General features: G+C 43.8%; 1 protein-coding gene and 1 long non-coding RNA gene across 2 annotated transcripts in view; one reads left to right on the plus strand and one right to left on the minus strand.

Annotated features, from left to right (window-relative positions):
- LOC121926324 overlaps positions 1–8,229 on the minus strand; it is a 51,366-nt gene extending 43,137 nt beyond the window's left edge. Inside the window, exon 1 of the long non-coding RNA XR_006102998.1 lies at positions 8,085–8,229. This is a non-coding gene — a long non-coding RNA (uncharacterized LOC121926324). The remainder of the gene's footprint in view (positions 1–8,084) is intronic.
- A 694-nt stretch (positions 8,230–8,923) lies between these two features.
- The window catches only part of NALF1 (NALCN channel auxiliary factor 1), a 442,681-nt gene continuing 429,939 nt past the window's right edge, over positions 8,924–21,665 (plus strand). The window contains exon 1 of the mRNA XM_042460959.1: positions 8,924–9,829. Coding sequence (XP_042316893.1) covers positions 9,047–9,829 — 783 coding nt within the window. The 5' untranslated portion in view covers positions 8,924–9,046. The remainder of the gene's footprint in view (positions 9,830–21,665) is intronic.

The following is a 21,665-nucleotide window of genomic DNA, read 5'->3' on the forward strand; positions in this document are numbered from 1 at the left end:
GTGTTGCCAACAAGCCTCGAAGATATTACCCGGAATGTTTTACCAAAATCCAAAATCCCCAAAATGACCCTATTATTATTATTATTATTATTATTATTATTATTATTATTATTATTCACTCAAAATCCCCAGAAATAAATTAATTAAATTCCCTGGAAATTGGCAACACTGCTGCCCAATGCCAGAACAGCAGCCCAGACATTATCCCACCCAAATCTAATGCTACAGCAGCGATATTGGCAGCAATTGATGGGGAAAGCCCATCAATGAAAAGCTGTGCAATAGTCACGGATGGAGGATGTGCAAACTCCAGCACAGCCACAGTGTCATCTTATGAGGTTCAGCCATAAACATAATCTGTTCTGCTTTAGCTTTGTCTGATAACGTCCAGATTCACCATATCGTTAATTAATGTGAAAAACAGCTGTATGTCTGTGTGACCAACACATTGTATGTACTAGGAGGGGAGGGCAGGCTTCATACTGGTGGGAACATCTACTTTGTCTTTTACTAGAACTCCGCTATCCACCAACTGGGTGCTAAAGACTTGTGGCCAATATAACACTACACTGTTAAGCACTGTTAGTCCCCTTTAACTGGTTTGGCAGCCTCTGGTGGAAATCTGGGGTTTGTAGTTTAAGGAGGCCGACATAGTGTACTGGTTTGGCTATGACTCTGGAAACAAGGATTTGACCTAGCTCAGCCATGGAGTCACAGACTTTCAACCTCAGAGGATAGCAATGGCAAACCCACTCTGGAGAAACCTGCCAAAAAAACCCCATGATAGCTTTACCTTAGGGTTGCTGTAAGTCGGAAATAACTTGAAGGCACACAACAACAAAGAGCTCTCTGGCTATGAATTCTAAATGCCCCTCCCTTTATTGCAGATACCAGGATTCTACAGGAGGCAGCTATAGCCCTTAAAATGGAATAACTGTACTATAAATAACAGTGTAGTGTGATATCCAGCACAGTCTTAGAATGAAGGAATTCCGTGACTGAGGCATTTCTTTTGAAAAAACAAAAACAAAAAAACCTTAGGAGAGTTCATATTTCACACATGCACACAAATCCATTGCTGGTTAAAGACAGATTTTCTTCCTTTCATTGTAGGGCAGGAGGGAAGTCATTCTTTTGCAACTCCTGTCAACATAATGGGGAATCAGAAATCCTTGGTGCTGCCACTTAGGCTGCATCTACATTGCAGAAATAATGCAGTTTGAAACTGCTTCAACTGCTGTGTCTCAATGCCACAGAATTCTGGGATTTGTAGTTGTGTGAGATATTTAGCCTTCTCTGTAAGATTGCTCTGGTGGTACAACAAACTGAGTATGGAAGAAGTTGACAAAAAACTGGGGAGGGAGGTGACTAGTACCACTATATTCTGATTTGGTCAGGCCCCACCTGGAATATTGTGTCCAGTTCTGGGGCACCACAATTCAAAAAGCACATTGAGAAACTGGAGCGTGTCCAAAGGAGGATGACTAAAATGGTGAAGGGTCTGGAAACCATGCCCTATGAGGAATGACTTAGGGAGCTGGGGATGTTTAGCCTGGAGAAAAGAAGGTTAAGAGGTGATATGATAGTCCTGTTTAAATATTTGAAAGGATGTCATATTGAGGAGGGAGAAAACTTGTTTTCTGCTGCTCCAGAGAACAGGACATGGAGCAATGGATGCAAACTGCAGAAAAAAAAGATTCCACCTCAACATTAGGAGGAACTTCCTGACCGTAAGGGCTGTTCAACAGCAGAACACACTCCCTTGGAGAGTGGTGGAGTCTTCTTCCTTGGAGGTCTTTAAATAGAAGTTGGATGGTCATCTGTCGGGGATGCTTTGACTGAGAGTTCCTACATGACAGAATGGGGTTGGACTGGATGGCCCTTGCGGTCTCTTCCAACTCTTTGATTCTATGATTCTATGCATAGAATCGGAAGCTCAGCAGGACCACTCCACGTGGTGTCCCAGTTTTGTTGCAGCTCCCACTTGTTTACTAAAACACAGCTAATACTGGTCTAGATGAAATGTAGATATGACCCTTTATTACAAGTGTACCTATTGTGCTTCCATTTCCACTTGCTGAACTGTGAGACAACAGTGCTTTCACAGTATAAGAGTACATAAAACTGAAATAAGAGTAACCGGGAGAAAGGTTGTGAAGTCGTTTTCTTTAGATGTTTTTATCCTTCTCTTTCCATCTGCTGTTATGTCCTTTTCCTGTGAAGAAAATACCATCACCAGCCTGTCTCCAGTTGTATCACTGAAGCTCTTCCTTGAGGTTCTCCAGTTTAACACTAGGGGGCATCAGTCACCTGAACTGCAGCAGTTTGGATACAGCAGAATCTGCCTGCTTGCTGCAGTGAGAAATCAGGGATACCTTCATTAGAATGTGCTTGCTGCAAGAGAAGAGCTGTGGGAGTTTGGCGATATTTACAGGAGAGGAAAACACTACAGCGGTACAAAGCTTTGCCTGGTATAGTGCATTGGAATGGGTTGTGGCAGTTGTAGCAGTACAGATTATAAAACCTGTGTCACAGTTTCTCCACATCTTTTTTTTTTACCACGTTACCAAAGCAATCCTGTTTGGTTTCTAAGGTAAATGTGCAGGTGACTGCAAAATGTCATTTTCCTGTATTATTAAAATCTTCTGGGAGAACGACACCCTGTGAAGAGATCTGAATGAAGGCTTGTGCAAAAATTCACAGGCACTGGTCAATAGAGAGGGATTGTGGGTCACATATCCAGACACAGAAATATTTTATTAATAATTATGCCATTTTCTTCTCCATGACACTTTATTTCCAACTAAACTGGCTCAAATGTATGCATTTGAGGAGCCCTAGTGGCACAGTGGTTAAATGCCTGTACAGCAGCCACTCACTTACAAACCAGGAGGTTGTGAGTTCAATACTAGCCAGGGGTTCAGGACTGACTCAGCTTGCATCCTTCTGAGGTTGCTGAAATGAATACCCAGCTTGTTGGGTGCAATAAGCTTTCATATTGTAAAAAGCTTAGGGAGTGCTTAAGTGTGCTGATAAGTGGTATAGAAATGTACTTGCTATTGCTATTGCTTTTATGCCATCCACTTTCTGTTTTAAGACAGCAATGTTATATTTTGACTTCCTAGCTGTTCACAAAAGCAAATGAAAGCCCAACTTCAGTGCATTTTTCAAATATTTAATAGCATAGGGCCCAACAACAAAAAGTTCCAATGAAACTCACAGGCAACACAAGACAGAAGTACAGAAGGAAGTGGACAGAGAGAATTTTTTTTCTGCCTTTCTCTTAGTGCAAGAACTTGAAGTCATCTGATGGAATGGATTAGCAGTGGATTTGGGCCTGATAAAAGAGAATGCTTCCTTACATAACACTTAAATAATTTATGGAATTCACTCTTGCAAGATACAACAATGGTCACAAGCTCAGATGTCTGTCAAAGGACATTAAATACACACATGGATGAGAAGCATAGTATAGTCATTAGTTATGAAGAGTGAGACCTGTAACAAGATGTTGCAGTGTTTTTGATTATAGGGACTTTGGTTGGTTTGGCAGTGTGGAGTGTTCCTTGAGTGGTTATATGGCCTAAATACCCCAAAGGCACCAGATCCTGTTTGATCTTTGAAGCTCAGTAGGGTCAGCCCTGGATAGTACTTAGTTGGAAAACTCCCAATAAATACTAGGTGCTGTAGCTATATTTCAGAGGAAGAAAAGGGCAAAACCACCTCTGGGTGGTCATAGTCTAAGAAAACCCTATGAAATTCATAGGTCAACATGTGACTTGAAGGCACATACTGTACACAGACAGTTGGATATTTTACTGAAGCAGTGTCATGCATGTGTGTGCCTTTACACTTAATTCTTTCCCCATGGACCATTTTTCCCCTACTCAGAAACATACTCCCAGCTTCTTTCTCATCTATGGGAGAAAAAAAGAATTAATCACCCTCCTACAGTAAAGAGATTCAAAGTCGCGTAATGGTTTGAGTGTTGGACTATGACTGCAGAGACCAGGGTTCATTTCTCTGCTCAGCAATGGAAACCCACCGCGTGACCTTGGGCAATTCACATGCTCTCAGCCTCAGGGAAAGGTAATGGTAAACTTCATCTGAACAAATCTTGCCAAGAAAACCCCATGATACAGTCCCCTTATGGTCGCCATAAGTTCATAGAATCATAGAGTTGGAAGAGAACATAAGGGCCATCCAGTCCAACCCCTGCCATGCAGGAACTCTCACTCAAAGCATCCCAACAGATGGCCTTCCAGTATGTACTTAAAGATTTCTGAGGAAGGAGTGTGTTCCACTGTCAAACAGCCCTTACTGTCAGGATGTTGAGGTTGGAAACCACTTGGAGGCACACAACAACAACAACAACAAATTGTGAAGTACCCAAATACACAGTTCCCTTTTCAGGAAAGAAGGAGAGAACTGTATCAGAAGAAAAGGAGAAAAAGTAAGGGTGTCCCACATCACATGTAGTTTGGTCCTAATTGGGCACTACATGAAGAAGTTGATGTTCATCTTGTTTCCTATCAGTTTCACAGAAATGCCATTTCTGATATAATCTACTTTGATTGCATTCAAGTACTATCATCTGCATCTCGTCATATCCTAAGTTATCTAAATATGCAAGACCTCTCAGTTATGCAACATTAAATCAAAAGCAGAAGTCTGGTAGGATCTGACCTTTCTGGGTCTTGAAAGTGTTTTGCTTCCCATTCTCTGACATTCTGCCTGTTGTAAGAAAATCACTTTTATTAATCCAGTTTTACTATGAAGACACAAGGAACCCAGTCACATTCCAGTGCAGAGATGCTGCGAGAATGTGTGAAACAATGTATGTAGTTTCAGTCTCGAAAATGAGAAATAACCAGATCTTCTAAACTGAGGCATCCCAAGCGATTGATATGGAATCAAGTAACATCTCTAGTACTACTAAAATGAATCTCTCCACCTTTCAATTAGTCTATCAGAATGAAAATTATGCGCAAGTTCTGTGACATATGGAACTTAATTAATGTATTACTCTTCCCATCTGCTTGGCAGTAACTTAATGACAAACCATAGAAGGGACACACTGGAACTGAAATAAGATCAGGTCAACATACAGCAATGTAGTTTTTTATGGGGGCAGAGAAAGATTGCTTGCGAGCATAATTTAGCATATAAAATATGTCCATAAGGAGAAGCATGGAGGCAAATACTCTTTAAAATAAAAATATCCCTCTTTAGTAAGGACAGAAGACAAGTCCATAAAAGATGAATATATGAAAAGATTATTTTTTGTCCCATAGAGATGAGGGGCCACAGCCCTCTCCCTTTAAAGCTAAAATGATGGATGTTTCCTATGCCATGACCCCCAGCCCCTCACAAATGTTGCTCTTCTGTAACCAGTATGAAGGCACCATTCGCTTTTAGCAGTGCAAATATAACCTCCATTTAAGTCTTGTGTCACTAGAATGATGTGTTGCAGTTTCACGCACGTTTACTCATGGCTACACCACATTGCGAGCATCAGCACTAGCTTTTTCACTAAACACGCGTATGACTGGATTTGGGGCTGCATCCTGCTCACTCTGCCAAATGTCAGCCGGATGTCGCCAGATTTAGCTGTGAAATAACCTTTCTGGTGCTGCAGGAATGACTGCCGCTGTATGGACTGGAATGTAGCTGCTCATCATATAAATAGTATGAACATGAAGAGTGACCACAGTAATTGCCAGAGGTTTGTGCGCCCCTTGTGTAAGGAACAGGCTGTGATTGAGGGCTATCCTCATGGCAAGCACACTCCAAATGCTATACAGTCCTCTCACACAACCACCGTCCCTAATGGTTTTCCACAGAGGAAGCTTAAAAGTGAGAGTGATATGAGAAGTTGCATGTATTCAGAAACAGACCCATAAAAACTACAAATGAGCTTTAAATCTGGAGTGCACTTTAATGCAGTAGCAAGTGCCTGCCTTCTTGCATTCTCAGACAGAAAGATAAGATCTCAAATGGTTCACTGTTTCCTTGATTGTTTTTTATAACAAGAACAACAACAACATTCATTACTCATTTCTCCCCCTGGATCAAAGCAAATTAGCAAATATCTAACATCTGTTAAAAACCAGTATGAGTTAAAACACACATATCAATTGAAAAGGACACCTAAGATAGTCACATTAAAACAAGCACATTTAAAATTCATCATTTAAGAATCACAATTTAAAAAGCCGTCTGGATAAGCCTGCCAGACGGGATGAGACTTCAATGCTGCTTTAAATTCAGACATTGTATTCAGCTGTCAAATCTCTTTTTAAGGTAGGATAGCAAGCTTCCCAGTGGCACAGATCTTCCTTCAGGCATAAAGCTTCAATTTGGACATGAAAAGAGCTCTGTGTTACTCAGAAAGTTATTTACAGTTCTTACGTATGTATTTAAGCATATTCTTTCTTGGGTCACAGCTCACTTCTTCAGACACTACTCAAGGGCTGCCAGTGTAGCGGTTTGAACATTGGACTACAGCTCTGGAGACTAAGGATTCAATTCCCTGCTCAGCCATGGAAACCTATTGGGTGACCTTGGGCAATAAGTCACACTCTCTCAGCCTCAGAGGAAGGCAATGGCAAACCTCCTCTGAACAAGTCTTGCCAAGAAAACCCTCCATGATAGGTTTGCCTAAGGGTCACCGTTGTAAGTTGGAAATGACTCGAAGGCACGCAATAACAGGGACAATGACTCTGGAGACCAGAGTTCAAATCCCTGCTTGGCCATGGAAACCTCCTGGGTGACATTCTCTTAGCCTCAGAGGAAAGCAGTGGTAAGCAAGTCACATCTTCTCAGCCTCTGAAGAGGCCAATGGTAAACCCCCTCTGAACAAATATGCCAGGAAAGCCCCATTTGAAGTTCTCCCTGGGGTTGCTATGAGCTGGAAATGACTTTATGGAATACCACCAAACAAAACAACAGCAAAAAACCAAATGCTTTTTGGGACACAACTCACTTCTTCAGATACAACCCACAAGGCAGCCAATTGAAAACTGAACCTTTAATGGATATATAGAAGGGGACATTTTAGCAGGTGTTGCTTTTGAGGCAATAAGAGAACCCCAGGAGCCCATGAAAGCCCCTTCCCTGAAACAAACGAGTCAGGACTGGAAAAGGCTAACATAACCATTGCTATGAAAAAGACAGGTGCAGTAAAAGTCTGGCTCAGGCTGGGCTTGTGGGGCCAGGTTGCTCTCCTCCTCCTCCTCTTTTCCAAGCCTTCCTTGGACAGCCTCCCAGGGGAGGGCAGGAGAAACACATGGCAGCGAAGGGGGGAGGCTGGGGTTGCTGACCCCCCAGAAAAGAAGTGAAGAAAGAGGGGGCACAACCCCCCCCAGCCTCTGCAAACTTTGCTCTTTGGATAGGAGCCAGTTGAAGAGGTGGCCTCCCCAGATTGAACAAAAGAGAGAAGCCTGGCAGGTGACTGGAGGGCATTCCTCATAAAGACAGACACAGAGACACAGCCCAAGGAAGGGAGAGGAGGAAGGAGAGGCTCCGGAAGGAACCAGGTTGAGTCCTCAGGCAAGGAGCACTTCTCAAGGAACCAGACTCGTCTGAGGGAACGAAGCACTTCTGAGGGAAGGAAAGGCTTCTGAGGGAATATGATGTCTGAGGGAAGGAGGAACTTCTGAGGGAAGGAAAGGCTTGTGGGGGTATGGGATGTTTTTTAGGGAACAGGGCATTTCTGAGGGGAGGAAAGGCTTCTGAGGCAACGAGGGCTAGTTCTGAGCTCCTGAGGGAAGGAGGTCTAGTTCTGGCGGAGGAAGGGGAGGCTTCTGAGAGGAAGGAGCTGGAGTTTCCTCGTCCCGCTCCCGATGGGAACCGCATCTTCCCGGGGTTCCCTTTCCTCCAAAAAGGCCAGAGAAGAAGGAAGCCTCGGGGAGGGAGAGGCTTTTTGGTGGTCCTCCGCTCCCCGAACTGGGCTGGGGGGAGTCGGGGCCCCTACCCCGCCTTCTTGAGGGAGAGCAGGAGGAGGAGGGGAGCCCAGGCGGGGCAGAGGGACTGCCACTGCCACTTCCACCCCCCTCCACTCGCTGCCCGCCTGGGGAGCTCACCTTCCTTTGCCCGGTGGAGGAGGGAAGTCCCGGGAAGGCCCATCCCCCCGCCTGTGCCACCTTGGTGCCAGCATGTCTTCTTCGGTGGAAGTGCCAAGGCTTCCTGAAGCCAAGGAGGAGGACTTGGAGGAGCGCGGCGGGCGTCTCACTGGTCCTCTCCCCTCCTCCTCCTCCTCCTCCCTTCCCTTCCCTCCTCCTTCCCTCCCTCCCTCCCTCCCTCCCTCCATCCTCCAAGCGCCAGGCAGAGGACGAGGACGCCGCCGTTGCCGTTGCCGCCGCCGCCGCTGCTGCTGCCAATGCGCCAGGCTGGCGGCGGCGCAGGAGGAGATGACGCAAAGGGCCTCCGCTGCTGCTGCTGCTGCCTCTGCCTCGCTCCCCCCTCGAAAAAGCGCCCCTTCTCCTCCTCCTTCTTCTTCTCCCGGACGAAGATGGCGGCAACTTAGCGCAGGGCCCCAAGATGAAGGTGGCCCCCGGGCGGCAGGAGGAGGCAGCCAGACCCGCCCCGAGAGCCGGCAGGGACCGTCCCCGGAGGGAGCCTCCGCAGCAGCAGCAGCAGCAGCAGCGCAGTGCTATTAGGAGCCTCAGCCTCCTCAGCCTCCTCAGCAGCATCAGGCGGAGCAGGAGCCAAGGCAGCCGCAGCCAGAGCAGCAGCAGCAGCAGCAGCAGCAGCAGCAGCGTCGCCCGGAGCCTCTGGAGCGGCGTCGCGGCCGAGGCGGCTCCCCGGGAGCAGGGGGGTCGGGGGCGTCCCTCTGGGCCCCGCGGGGGTCCGGGGCAGGGTCCGGGGCCGGGGGTCTAGCGGGGCGGGCATGAGGCCGGGGGCGGGCAGCGGGGCTCCGGCGCTGGCACCGCCCCGGGGGCCCTGGCTCTGACCATGCCCGGCTGAGCGCGGCGGGGGGCGGCAGGGGCACCCACAGTGGCAGCCTCCGGGCCTTGCTCCTGGCCTTGCTCCTCCTCCTCCTTCCATGCCCCTGGGGCCCTCTCCCAGCCCGGCCGCGGAGGAGCCCCCCCTGGCTGCGGGCTCCCGAATGATGAGCGGCAGCAGCCGCCGCGGCCCCGCGGGAGGAGGAGGATCCGGCGGCCCCGGCGTCTGCTTCGGCCCTCGGGAGCCCGACAAGCCCTTCGCCGACTCGGAGCGGGCGCAGAAATGGCGCCTCTCGCTGGCCTCGCTGCTCTTCTTCACCGTCCTGCTCTCCGACCACCTGTGGCTCTGCCTTGAGGCCCGGCAGGTCGCCCCCGGGAGGCACCACCGGGACCCCGAGTCCGGCGCCATGCAGGACGGGCCCCCGACGCCGCCCCCCTCCGGCCAGTGCTTCAGCCTCCTGGGGGACGCCGGGGAGGCCTGCCGCCGCCTGCAGCCGCCCTCCTCCTCCTCCTCCTCCTCCTCGGCGGAACTCTACCTTCCTTTTTGTAACTCCTACACCCTCCGCGAGCTCTTCGCTGGGCTTTCCCGCCCGGAGACAAGGAACTGCACTCTGGACCCCGCCGGAGGACACCACCATCACCCCCGAGAAGAAGAAGGACAAGAAGAGGGAGAAAGGGAGCCAGGAGGCAGCAGCAGGGATCAGGGAGAGGAGGAGGAGGAGGAGGAAGGGGACGAGTGGCTCCGCTCCTGCCGCCGCTGCGTCCTGGCTTTCCAGAGCTACGACCAGCAAGCCCGGGAGCGCTACCGGGAGTTCGAGCTGGTCCTCCAGAAATACCTGCAAGCCGAGGAGTACTCCGTCAAATCCGGCCCCGAGGATTGTAAGGTAGGGCCGCCCCGGGGCTCCTGCTCCTCTTTCGGGAAAACTTTCCGGCAAATGCAAAGCCCCCCCAAAAGAGGGAACCCCCCTCTCAGCACCCCGCCCTCCCCAAGTGTCTCTTCAAAGGAAACCCCTTGTCTCCCTCCCCTCTCTCCTTCCTTTCCCAATGTCTCCTCCTGATCTCTTCAAAGGAACCCCCTTCTCTCCCTTCCTTCCCTTCTTCCCCAGGAACCCCCTTCCTTCCATGCCCAATGTCTCTCCTCTTGGCCTCTTCAAAGGAACCCCTTCATCTCTCTTCCTTCCCTTCTCCACCAAGGAACCTTCTCTCCCTCTCTAATGTCTCCTCTTGGTTTCTTCAAAGGGACCCCCTTCTCTCTCTTCCTTCCCTTCTCCACCAAGGAACCCCTTTCCCTCCTTCCCTCCCTCCCCAAAGTCTCCTTTTGGTCCCTTCAAAGGAACCCCTTTCTCTCCCTTCCCTCCATTCTTCACCAAGGAACCCCCTCCCTCCCTTCCTCCCTCTCGGTCTCTTCCAAGGAAAGCCCTTCTGTTCCCTCTATGAATCCTCTTGCTTTGGGTTCTGCTGGTGGTGGCGCCGTGGTTGCTTTGGGGGCTTTGCCCTCGGTTTCGCGTGTGATCTTCTTGGGGGTGGTGGAGATGGTGATCCTCCTTCTCTGGAGGGGGGCATTGCTAGGTCCCCCCTTCCTTCTGGAGTGTGGGACGGTGGGCTCTTCTGTCTGGCTCGTTGCTGGGGCTGGGATGCGGCCCAGCAGAGGAAGGGGAGCCATGGGCCCAGGATGGGCAGGAGAGCCTGGGTCTAGCGTGGATGGGGCTTCCCCTGGTCCTTCAGGAGCCCAGTGGTTTCCCAGCGCCGGGAAGAAAGGCATGGCCATTGGTGCGCCGCTGTCGTTGCTTGAGATGCTCAGCTGGGTCAGGAAGGTGCATGCCATGGCGGTGGTTCCTTCATTGTGGAGTGGCAGCTTCTCTATGGAAGAACATGGCTCACTCCAGAGTAAAGATCTCTGCTTCTTGCTTCAGTTCAGTTGGTCAAGAGCTTTCAGAGGCTTTCTGGAGGGCAGCCCTGTTTGCATGCCAGGATTTAAAGTGATTCTGGGAAGCTAAGGGATCAAAGCGCCATAAGTCTCTGGGGGGTCCTTGAGACTGTGGGGCTTGAGTCAAGGAGGAAAGGACCAGGTCCCAGGTGGCTCTCCTTCTCCTTCTCAGTGGTTTACTTGGGCTGTAGTTGGAATGAGCTCCAAAGTGTATCTGCGGCAAGTAGACTCTGCCCTAAACTCAGGAGGGGAGGTGTTGGTAGGAGCTTGCTCAGTGACCACTTTCTTGCCCTTTGAGTAGGGCTGATGCTACTCCCTTTCACCTTAGCCACAGCTCCTTGAGCCTTGCAAAAAGTGTTGTTGCTGCAGTGGGCAGTGTAAGTTGCAATCCTGAATTGAGTGAGCGCCACTGAAATTCATGGGATGCATTTTTTAAATGCAAGAGTAAACTACAGAATTAAAAAGAAAAGAAAAGCCCCAGAGCCTGATTGCGAACATGTAAAGGAACCCCGACTTTTGTTCTGAGCAATTATACTTGGGCTCGCAGTATGTTTGCCTAGTGAACTGGATTTGTTGCATGTTCTTTCGGCTTGTCTTGTTTGCTTTTTAAAAATAAAAATTAGAGCATCGAAAGGGGGCGAAATTGGAATTTCGTAGCTACTTTGCACCCTTCTGAAACAAGAGTAACTCTTGGCATTTGTTTGCCAAGAAACCAGGTTTAAAGTTATAAATTGTTAAAGACAATTGGAATATTTCATCTAGTAGGTGGTGTGTATTTATACACAGAGCGGTGACCATTAAAAACCTTTTCGGATCCATGCACTACTTCAGCCTTGCAACTTCTTGAAAGGAGTCTGACAAAATGAGTCCTGTTGTTGGTGTTCTAGGAAAAGGAGGGCCTGGTTTGTGCCACTGTTGAGAGGCAGTTTCTCAGCAGTGTTTTATTCAAAGTGTAAAACCTTGCAGTTTAGAGAGGTGGAAAGACAGCTCAGTCCTGCACTTACTTGTCGCTGTCCAAGGTACTGTAATTCTCAGTGCTGCTCTGCATATAGTAAGGTGCTTGGTGCTGTCCATGGTACTGAATGTCATACAAGCAAAGTTAATGCTGTCTCAGGGTGTAATGCACCAGTCATAACAAACCGCCAGTCTCGATGAAATATAGTAGCTGAGCTCTTCAGTATTGATTGTTGCTGTCAGATGATTAGTGTATCGGAAAACTGAAACTTTGCTTGTGCCCAAATACATACTCTGTCTCCTCAAAAATAAGACATACCCATAAAATAAGCAGTAGCAGGATTTCTAAGCTTTTGCGCAGTATAAGCCATACCCCAAAAATAAGACATAGTGATAGGCCTGGCGAAGAAGGGAGCGGAAATATTGGGGCCAATGGTTCTAAAGGAAATGGAGTCGCAAGAAATCCAGGCTAGAATTTCGTGTTTGGAGAGTTATGGCAATCTTCCAGAAGAAGACGACTTAACTATATTTGAGTAAATGTAGATTGTTGCACCATACTTAATAAAAATAAGACACCCCCTGAAAATAAGCCATAGTGTGTGTTCTTGAGGAAAAATAAATATAAGACAGTGTCTTGTTTTCGGGGAAATGCGGTAACTGAACTTTTGATGCGTTTGTAGTCTGCCATGTCTGTTTTAAGAACATGACAATAAAATGCACAGTATAAGTTATACAGTACTGTTTCAGAGCTCTCAGAATGTTAACTATGATGAATTATAATTGTGACATATGAAATGAATAATTTAGCTGTCTAGCTCTGTATTAACTAAATTATGAGTAATTTAGCTGTCCATTATCTACATATAAACACTTCTTTGATAATGCGAAAGCGTTTCTTTTGTCTTCATTGACAGTTATGGATACTTTGTGTGTGTTTGTGTGTGTGTGTTTTTGGTTTAGTTTTAGGTAGGCCTTACTTAAGGTAGGAATTCATATTCAACTCATATTATGTCTCATTAAATTGTCCATTATGCCATAGGCTACTTTTTGTGGTGCGTACAAATAAAGGCCAAAAGTCTAAGCTTAGGCAGTATGCATTTATTTAAACAGCAGTACTGTTAAAGCTGCCTTCTCCAATTCGAGACAAGAGAGCACTTCTACCAGTGTATTTGAAAAAAATATCAATTATATTTACTCTGCATACCATTCTTCGTATCGTTTATCTTCTGCCATTTCTTTATTTTGGGCCTATCCAAGTATCTTCAAGGAATAATTGGCAAGCATATTAGAGAGGAGCAACTGCAGCACAGCTACATTAAAATGTATGCCTAGAATAGTATTGGCAAAGAGTCTCGGTAGTTCACTATTGGCTATTACAATATTAGAGAACAAAGCTAATTTTCATGTTTCTTTTTCTGATGTACAATGTTTTAGAAGTGAGCAAGCAGCCCATGCTTGTTCACTTTGTACAAGGAGTATTTTTTGCAGTCATGTCCCAGTTTCCTCCAGTTTGAAGAAAGTTGTGAATTGCAGAGCACAGCTCTGACTTTTAGACATTTCATGAATCCGATTAATGTTATAGTTCTGAAATTGGTTGGGTTTTAACAGATGCACTGAATATACAGCATGTTTAAAAATGAAAACAACAATAATTTGGATAGTCTTACATATTTTTGCATTTGAGTTTGATGTGGGATTATTCAGATGATTTGCAACAATAGCATAATTATATGTACAGTTGTTGGTTCAAATGTATGTGTCCTTTTTATTAGTCTGGTGGGTTCTCACAGTAGCCTTTATCGTTATTTGTGAAAAGCATGTGTTGTTTCTGGTTCTGTCTGGCTTTGTACAGTGTTAATTGCAGTTGGACAATTTAAAGTCATGCTCTCTTGAATTTAGTAAAGGTGAAGCATGAGAGCAATTACTTCACAATTATAGTTATAGTTAAGCAATTTAATAGAATGCTGGTAGTTCTGACATCAGCAGGGGATGCCAGAGGAATACCATTGTAATAGCAGAGGAAGTATGTTATACTTTTATTGGTGTTACTTATACTTTCCCCTGTCCTTGTAAACAAATGGGATGTGTGTGTGTGTGTGTACACACACACACACACACAAATATATATATACACACACACATATATGAAAACATGGTACCTATATATTCAATTCAGTTTGGTTACCGTTGACATCACTTCATATGCACTGTAGCATATAAAAGTTATTAGGCATGGATGATATCAAAGCTCAAGAATATAGTTTAATGCCAAGATTTCAAGGAAAACTAAGGAGGTTGGAGATAACACCCCTCTTGCCTTTAAAGTATCTTCAGAAGATAAATCCGTTTTATGATTGGGATGGGGGTAGGGAAAGGGACTTGTTTAAATTGTTTTTGATACTTATTTTTATTGTATTGTATGTTTTTTATGCTGTAACCCACCTTGATTCCCCGTGAAAAGGCTGAGTATAAATAATAATAATAATAATTTCCACATTTTCTTTAAGACAGCAGTCTTTTTTTAATTGTGTAGTTGTTTGTAATAAAGCAAACGGAAGTTGCTTAGTGAGAACTGGATCAACTACTAAAACAAATGTAAGCATAGATGCCTACAAAGATTTTAGAGAGGACATATATATGAGTCTTTTCCCTGAAGAGTCCTATCAAAAATAAACAACAATATTGGTAAAGTATTTGTTTTCATATTATTCTCCAGAGGACCGACCCAGGAGTCCTCTGGGTATTCTGTTCCCAGTGTTATTGTAGTTGCTGATCAGAGGAGGGAATTGGTAGATAGTTGTAGCAGAAAGTTTCTCAGACATCTCTTGGTCTGGAAGATCGGGGATGCCAGAGGGCCATCTGCTACAACTGGGTGATATAAAGCACCCAGGGCCTCTGCTTTCTTTCAATCTGGACAACTTGTCACAGAACTGGAAGCAATAGAGTATGGAGAATCTCAGCAGAATGACCCCAAACACAGTCTGCCACATTTTGAAGGAAGTGAAATAATGTGCAATGTGTAATTAAAGAGAGGAATACCTGTAAGTCTACAATGACATACCTATGTCCCTCTCTATATGCCATCAGACTATTAGTCTTCAGCCAGACATTGGCTTTAAGTTATTGGCATGTGTACTTCAGAATGGTAAACTGCTTGCAGGTACCCGAGGCATTCAATTTGCTCTTAGGCCTAAATACAGTATATGGTACAATGACCACAGCTAAAGTACTGTTTTTATACTGACATATCAGCTGGAAGAAAATATCCTACATTTCACCCAAAGACAATGGGCAAACACTTATAGCAGAAAATAGTGGCATGAATGTGCTGATTGGCAGAATGGGTTAATGAAACTTTTAATATAGCCTAAAAATGTCAAATCGTTAAAATTGTTCACTATCTAATACTATTCTCTATGGTGTTGTTGTTTGTTCTGTCTATATTTTAGCAATTATCCTTGGGTACCACACAAACAAGACTAGGACACTGCTCAGTTGTTTGCAGAGCAAGCTGGCAATTTTCAGTATGCTTGTGTACCACACCCAGGAATATACACATGGACCAATTTGCCAGTTTGGATTATTCTCATATGTAGAATTTAACACTACTTCCCTGTTGCTCTTCTCTGCCATCTTGTACCTCACCCATGGATGCAAATCTAACAAATAAAGAAATCCTCATGGACAACATTGTCTTTGTTGTGACCTAGACATTAATGCATGCAGCTAGTTCAACTGTGACCATTGGTCATTTAGTGTGGTATTTCCTACTCTGACCAGCAGTGGTTTGCCAACGTATCAGGCAGAGATCTTCCTAATCCTTGTCACTTAAGGCACTGTTGAGTTTTGGGCTTTCTGTATGCAGAGCGCATACTGTATGACTAAGCTTTCTGAAGTGGGGCAACTGAAAATGAAAGTTCCAGTTGAAATGAATTGGGGAAAGACTTTCCTTTGTTGCTCACTCTGGTTTTAATCTGAAGTGGTAAAATCTTTGAGCAGGCCCTTCCCCTTTCCTGCATCTAAGGGAATAGAGATCAAGCTCTATAAAAAATGAGAATGGATTGGATTAATACAGGCTGTGTTGAGACAGATAGTGATGACTTGATTTACATGCTTGTTCTTCAGTGTGTCTGTCCAATAGTAAGACCTCACTGAACATAGTGAACATTAGATGAGTTTTTTTCCATCATTGGAAGAACAAAATATTATTCGTATCCTAAGTGCAAAGCACATTTAGATCAAAGGAAAATCCAGTGAACATGTTGGGACATTTTGTTCATGAGCACTTTGTTGGGATGGGAGTTATAAATGATATTTATGGAGAAGATTCTTCATTCTTCAACCTAGATTAAACAGCATTTATAGGAAAAGAATATGATTGAAATTAAGAGTCTGTAATTATGTTTTAAAATAAATTGAATCCCAAGTAAATCAGGAATACAATACCAGTGTCTCTAAAAAAATCAGGTAAGGGGCAATCCTTATTGCTATTGTCGGATCAAAGAGTGCAGCCCTCTGAAACTTACCTTATCAGAAAACTGTAAACTCTGGCCACTCTTGTGTGAAGTGGTTATTAGTGATGGGAGAAATATTTGTCTAGTGCGCAGTTTAATTGAACTTCACTACGCCACTCTCAGGGAATAACAATAGGAAATGAACTTGAGTACTCGAAACATGTTATCAAAATCTGAAATATTAGAACTGTGTATAGAAATTCAAGCATTAGTAAAGCTAAGGTACAAAACCCTATTATATTAACAATGCTTGCAAAACTTTGTAAATTAGGTAAAGCTGTGCACAAAAATAAATAAATATATAAGGAGAAACACACGCAAACATGCATATTGATTTATGAACTATTCAAACTACTACAAACTGATGCAGAAATGGAACAGAATGAAAACTGGTGAAACATGAGAGAAATTAATATTCATATTTTTATCAATCTGAATTACTGATGATGCCAGCACTACTGGGGAGGCAAAGAGAACCTAGGTTTTACCAGGAATTCACATGATAAAGCTGATTAGTCTGTTTCTATATGCTCATTTGTTCAAACATCTGCATTTTTAAAAATTTGATAATGCATTATCTCTCTATAATTGGAAGAATTGCTTTGGGTTGAACAGTCTGTCCAGATTATGCTGGTTTTCCCCTTTTGTTGTTAAAAAAAACCTTTTTAGGAGAAGACTAGGGTCCAAAACACACTGCAGAAATAATCCAGTTTGAGACCGCTCTAACTGTCCTGGCTGAATGCTAGGGAATTCTGGAAACAATAGTTTTGTGAGACATTTAGCCTTCTCTGTTAGAGAGGGCTGGTACCACAATAAACTACAATTCCCAGGATCCCCTAGCACTGAGCCAGGGCAGTTAAAACAAACTCAAACTGGATGACTTCTGCAGTGTGCTTTGGACCTAGATGAATGTAGTGCCAAGGAAAGTTTTCCCTTTCTTCAGCTAATTCTTGCACACTATGGCTAAAGACACACTCACTTTACAAGTTCTTCTTCTTTTTTGGCCATAGGTTGTATGAACAAGCTTAGCCATTTGTAGTTTATACTAATTTCTTTAAAAGAAAAATAGCAAGGAACTCTAAAGAATGAACACTTTATACTACCATACTTATTATGTTTATATTTAAGTGCTAACAAACCAGACCTTCTGCTGTATGGTTTTTTTCCTCCAATATTGGTATGATACAAGCAGTGACCACAAAAGAAAGTTTTGGCACATGCTTTGTGTAAAAAAAAAAAGGTCTTGTTGAAAAAAATGTTGAATTAATGAGGATAGACGATATATTGATATGCATTTCTTACAGATCTAAAATCATTAAACAAATAGCAACAGTAATACAAATTGCTATGAAACCAAAACAGATTTTGAAGTATGTATATCTAAGATCTGACAATGACACAAGGTTACCCTGTGAATTACATTGGGTTTATATGTCTAAACTTCTATTTATCTTTGTTTTTATAACAATTTCAGTATAATAAAATTTAGGCCATAGTTACCCAGTCTCATGTATAAAATCCTGCAGCAGTTCTTGTTAATCTCACAATGTCTATTTTAAGAGTACAGTTGTAATCTAAGGGCCCGAACGGACAGGCCAAAATAAAGCTACTTCGGGTCACTTTGGAGGTATGCTGTTTAAATGACACACGTATCTTAAGAGGCCAGAAGCTGGGCCAAAGCTGCGCTCCAGGCCTTAGGACTGTAGCATGGCTTTGGTGTGGCTTCCAGCCTCTTAGGATGCATGCATCATTTAAACAGCATACCTCGAAGTGACCCGAAGTAGCTTTATTTTGGCCTATCTGTTTGGACCCTAAGTAAACAATTTCAGTAAAAGCGATAATAGCTCATATTCATTTTGTAAAGCTTGAAAAAAAACAGGCAGTAATACTTGGTTAATAAAAATGCATGAGAGGTATTTATGACCCAAAGGGAAATGAGAGATGGTATTTTTTTCCCCTACTAAGCAATAAGCTCTAATTACAGTAATCACAATAATTAAAAGATAATAAAAATACTTCCTCAGTTTGGAGTATATTTTGGTTTCTTTTCAATTCTGTATAATGAATCCTGACACAAAGCCAAAACAGAATCAGAATTAGTCAACATATCGTAACATTTTAAGTGTTGAGCTTTGGCTGACAAATGTTTTTACTTTCAGGTCAGTAGAGTCTGGTGGCTTCCATTTCACTGGGATGGTAAATCTACTCCAAGTTTTAGTCCAAGCTTTAAATTAGCTGTCCAAGGTTCCCAACTCTAACAACCTAACCACCTAAACAATTTCAGTAACTTGGGCCCTTAGGACTGGAGCGTGGCTTTGGTGTGGCTTCCGGACTCTTAGGACGCATGTATCATTGAAACACCATACCTCCAAAGTGACTTGAAGCAGCTTTATTTTGGCTGTCTGTATAAGGCCTTGGATACTTCCTTTAAAGTTCAGGTTACCACCTAGCATGATTTTATCACACTACTAAAAGGGAGCCACTGGCCAGCTTTGGAGAAGGAGATAGCAAGTAGAGATTCAGAGCGGTGCCATTCTCTAGCAGCTTGCTAACAAACTTTCCTGTGGCTTCCCTCCTCACCTTAATGTATAGTAATAAGTGAACAGGTGAATTGAAGGCATATACAAACACATAAAGGTGTCAGGGAGGATAATGGCTCTGTAAAGCTGTTGTGCATGCCAGATTTGCCTGGGATAAAATTAGTGTCACAGGGCTGATACATTTGAGGTCCGTCCTGCCATTGAAGTAGCAACTACCAGTTGGACCCTTGTGTGGCATGGCACATTGATCTGACATTCAGGTTTTTCAAAATGAATCCTTGCATTCCTTCTCCTCTACACTTCCCACTGTGCCATGTCTTGCCTACTAGGCCAACAGGGACTTGTTCATAGAGCTCAGTGGTTCTCAAACAGTGGGGTAGGACCCCCAGGTTGTGTGAGAGTTGCTCAAGGGGAGGCACAATATTTGCAGGCTCTGAACCCTCCTCCACCACCACCACCTCCTCCTCCTCCTCCTCCTCCTCTTCCCAAATTTTAAAAATTTATACATGTGTTTTTAAATATTGAATTTACTTAAATAAAACTCTTCCAATTTGAACAATGTTATTTCTTTGTAAAAGAATAAAATATGAATATACATGAATGTGTGGATAAAAATATGCACAATAAATAAACAAAATATTTTTATTCATATACTATGTTTAATGGGGGGGGGGCAACATCTGCATGTAGATGTAAAGGATAAAAGGCTTGAGTGCCACTGATATAGCTTTTGTCTGCCATATCATCCACCCGTGATGTATTTAAGTCTTTTACTCCCAAGTTTCAAGCCAAGTCTAAAGTACGTACTTTCAAGTCTCAAGTTGAGTCTCAGGCCTGGGAACCAAGTTTAATAGAAAAAAGTGGTGGTGGTGTGTATGTAAGGGTGGATTTCAATAAATTGAAAGAAGATGTGCACAAAGTTAGGAGGGGAAATTCTCAGAGGGAAACAGCAAATATATTAGGTAACAAGCTTGAGGTGGAAAGGTCCTTCTAAAGCTTTTCAAAAGCTTTAGAAAACTTCTCCAATGTACAGTGGGGACAGGCTGCTGAGTAGACCTCAATCCATGCCTCAAGCCCATTACCTAACATGTTTGCAGAAACTACAAATGTGTTAGGCAATGTGCCTGAAGCATGGATTAAGGTCCGCTCAGCAGCCTGTCCCCACTGTACACTGGAAGAGCTAGGATAAAGTTAGACCAGCAATTTGGTTGTTAAAAATATTTCGGACATGACCTAAGCAGTAAGGGAAGGTACACATTTGATGGTCTACATGATTAGAGACCAGGATAATTGGGGCTTGACTCTTTAACCAAGCCAGGGGCATGTGATAGAGCACAGTGGCTTTTTATGCTGGTTGCCTCCTATACAGCCATTCCTTCTTTTTGGAACATGAAACAAGGGAGTGGTTAGCTTTATTGATCCTGTTTTCTTTTGTCACTGGGCTAAGTTCTATTTCTTGTTTTTGATTATTGTTGGAGCTGAATTGGTGCATTGTGTGGTTATTGTTCTCCTAATTGTGATGCACACATGCCTTTCTCCATTTAATTAATTTCTTATCTTCCTGCCTCCCCTCCAACTCAAGTCTACATCATTCCTAGACACTGAGAAGACTTTAAGAGTGGGATAAAACCTGATTGCTAGGTAAACTAATTTTTCTCACCTTTTACAAAAGTACATGTAGAAATCTGCACTCACGGTGAAGGTATGCAGCTGAAAATGAAAACAAATCAACAAACCCTGTCTTTGCTGTGGCTGCATGGCAGTACTTAAAACTGCAGAATGATGAGATGTTTGCCTGAATAGGAATGCTTTGAGTACCACTCTTTTACCACCTCTAAACTGTATTCTATGCACTGGCTCTCATCCTACCTTGAGTAGCTGGCTCAAGAGCCTTCACAATATACGAAAGTATGGGTGCATTTTGGTTTTGCCATTTTTACCACTACTGCTGTTGCTTTTGCAATGGCTAGAACTGTTTCTTTCAGAGTGTAAGAGTTTACATTCTTCCTTGCCATGGAATGTGATATTAACATGACAAGGATGGAGAAGGAAGGCAGCAAGGAAGAGGCTTAGCACTTGTGATCTGGTTATTTGCGCTATAGGGTGAAAAGGGAATCTATATGAGTCTTATATGCAACGTACTGCATAGAAGAGGTTGGGCATATTCTCATTTTATATGTGTCTGTGCTGCAAACGGTTTGTGGCCAGAAAGGGGGAATTCTCCTACCCAATATTACAGGTTTAGTCCTATTGCCCCATAAGACATCAGTGTTTTACCCTACTTTGCTCAGCCTTCCCCCTTTCCTGCCATTCTACTGCTGAACCCTGAGAAAAGACAGAGGGATTGTTGCCTATGCTTAGCAGCATGCCACACATAACAGCTAGTGAATTTTGAGTGATAAAGGCCTGTGTTGAATTATGGTTCACTGCTTGCTGATCCCTCATGCAGAATTGCTTATATAATTCTCAAACAGGTTCTTTCCTACACTTTGAATTTCCCATTAAAGAGGGGAACACATATTTGGAATGCTTTTCCTCAGTTTGCTTCATTGACTAAAATAACATTTTCCTGGAAATAAGTATTATCACAACCACAGAAATTAATGAGTTTCACTCTCAAGTGATGTGTTTATAATCAAGGCCAGATACAAGCCATTTTTAAAAACTTCAGTGTAATTTTGTTGTAGCTTGTAAGACAAGTAGAAACATAATACTTATAGTTCTGGGTCCACTTCAGTTGGTTTGCAGCAAGTTGTTAATGAAGAATATCACTTACTGAGTAAGA

Source organism: Sceloporus undulatus, chromosome 3 (genome assembly GCF_019175285.1).
Source record: "Sceloporus undulatus isolate JIND9_A2432 ecotype Alabama chromosome 3, SceUnd_v1.1, whole genome shotgun sequence".
NCBI lineage: Eukaryota > Metazoa > Chordata > Lepidosauria > Squamata > Phrynosomatidae > Sceloporus > Sceloporus undulatus.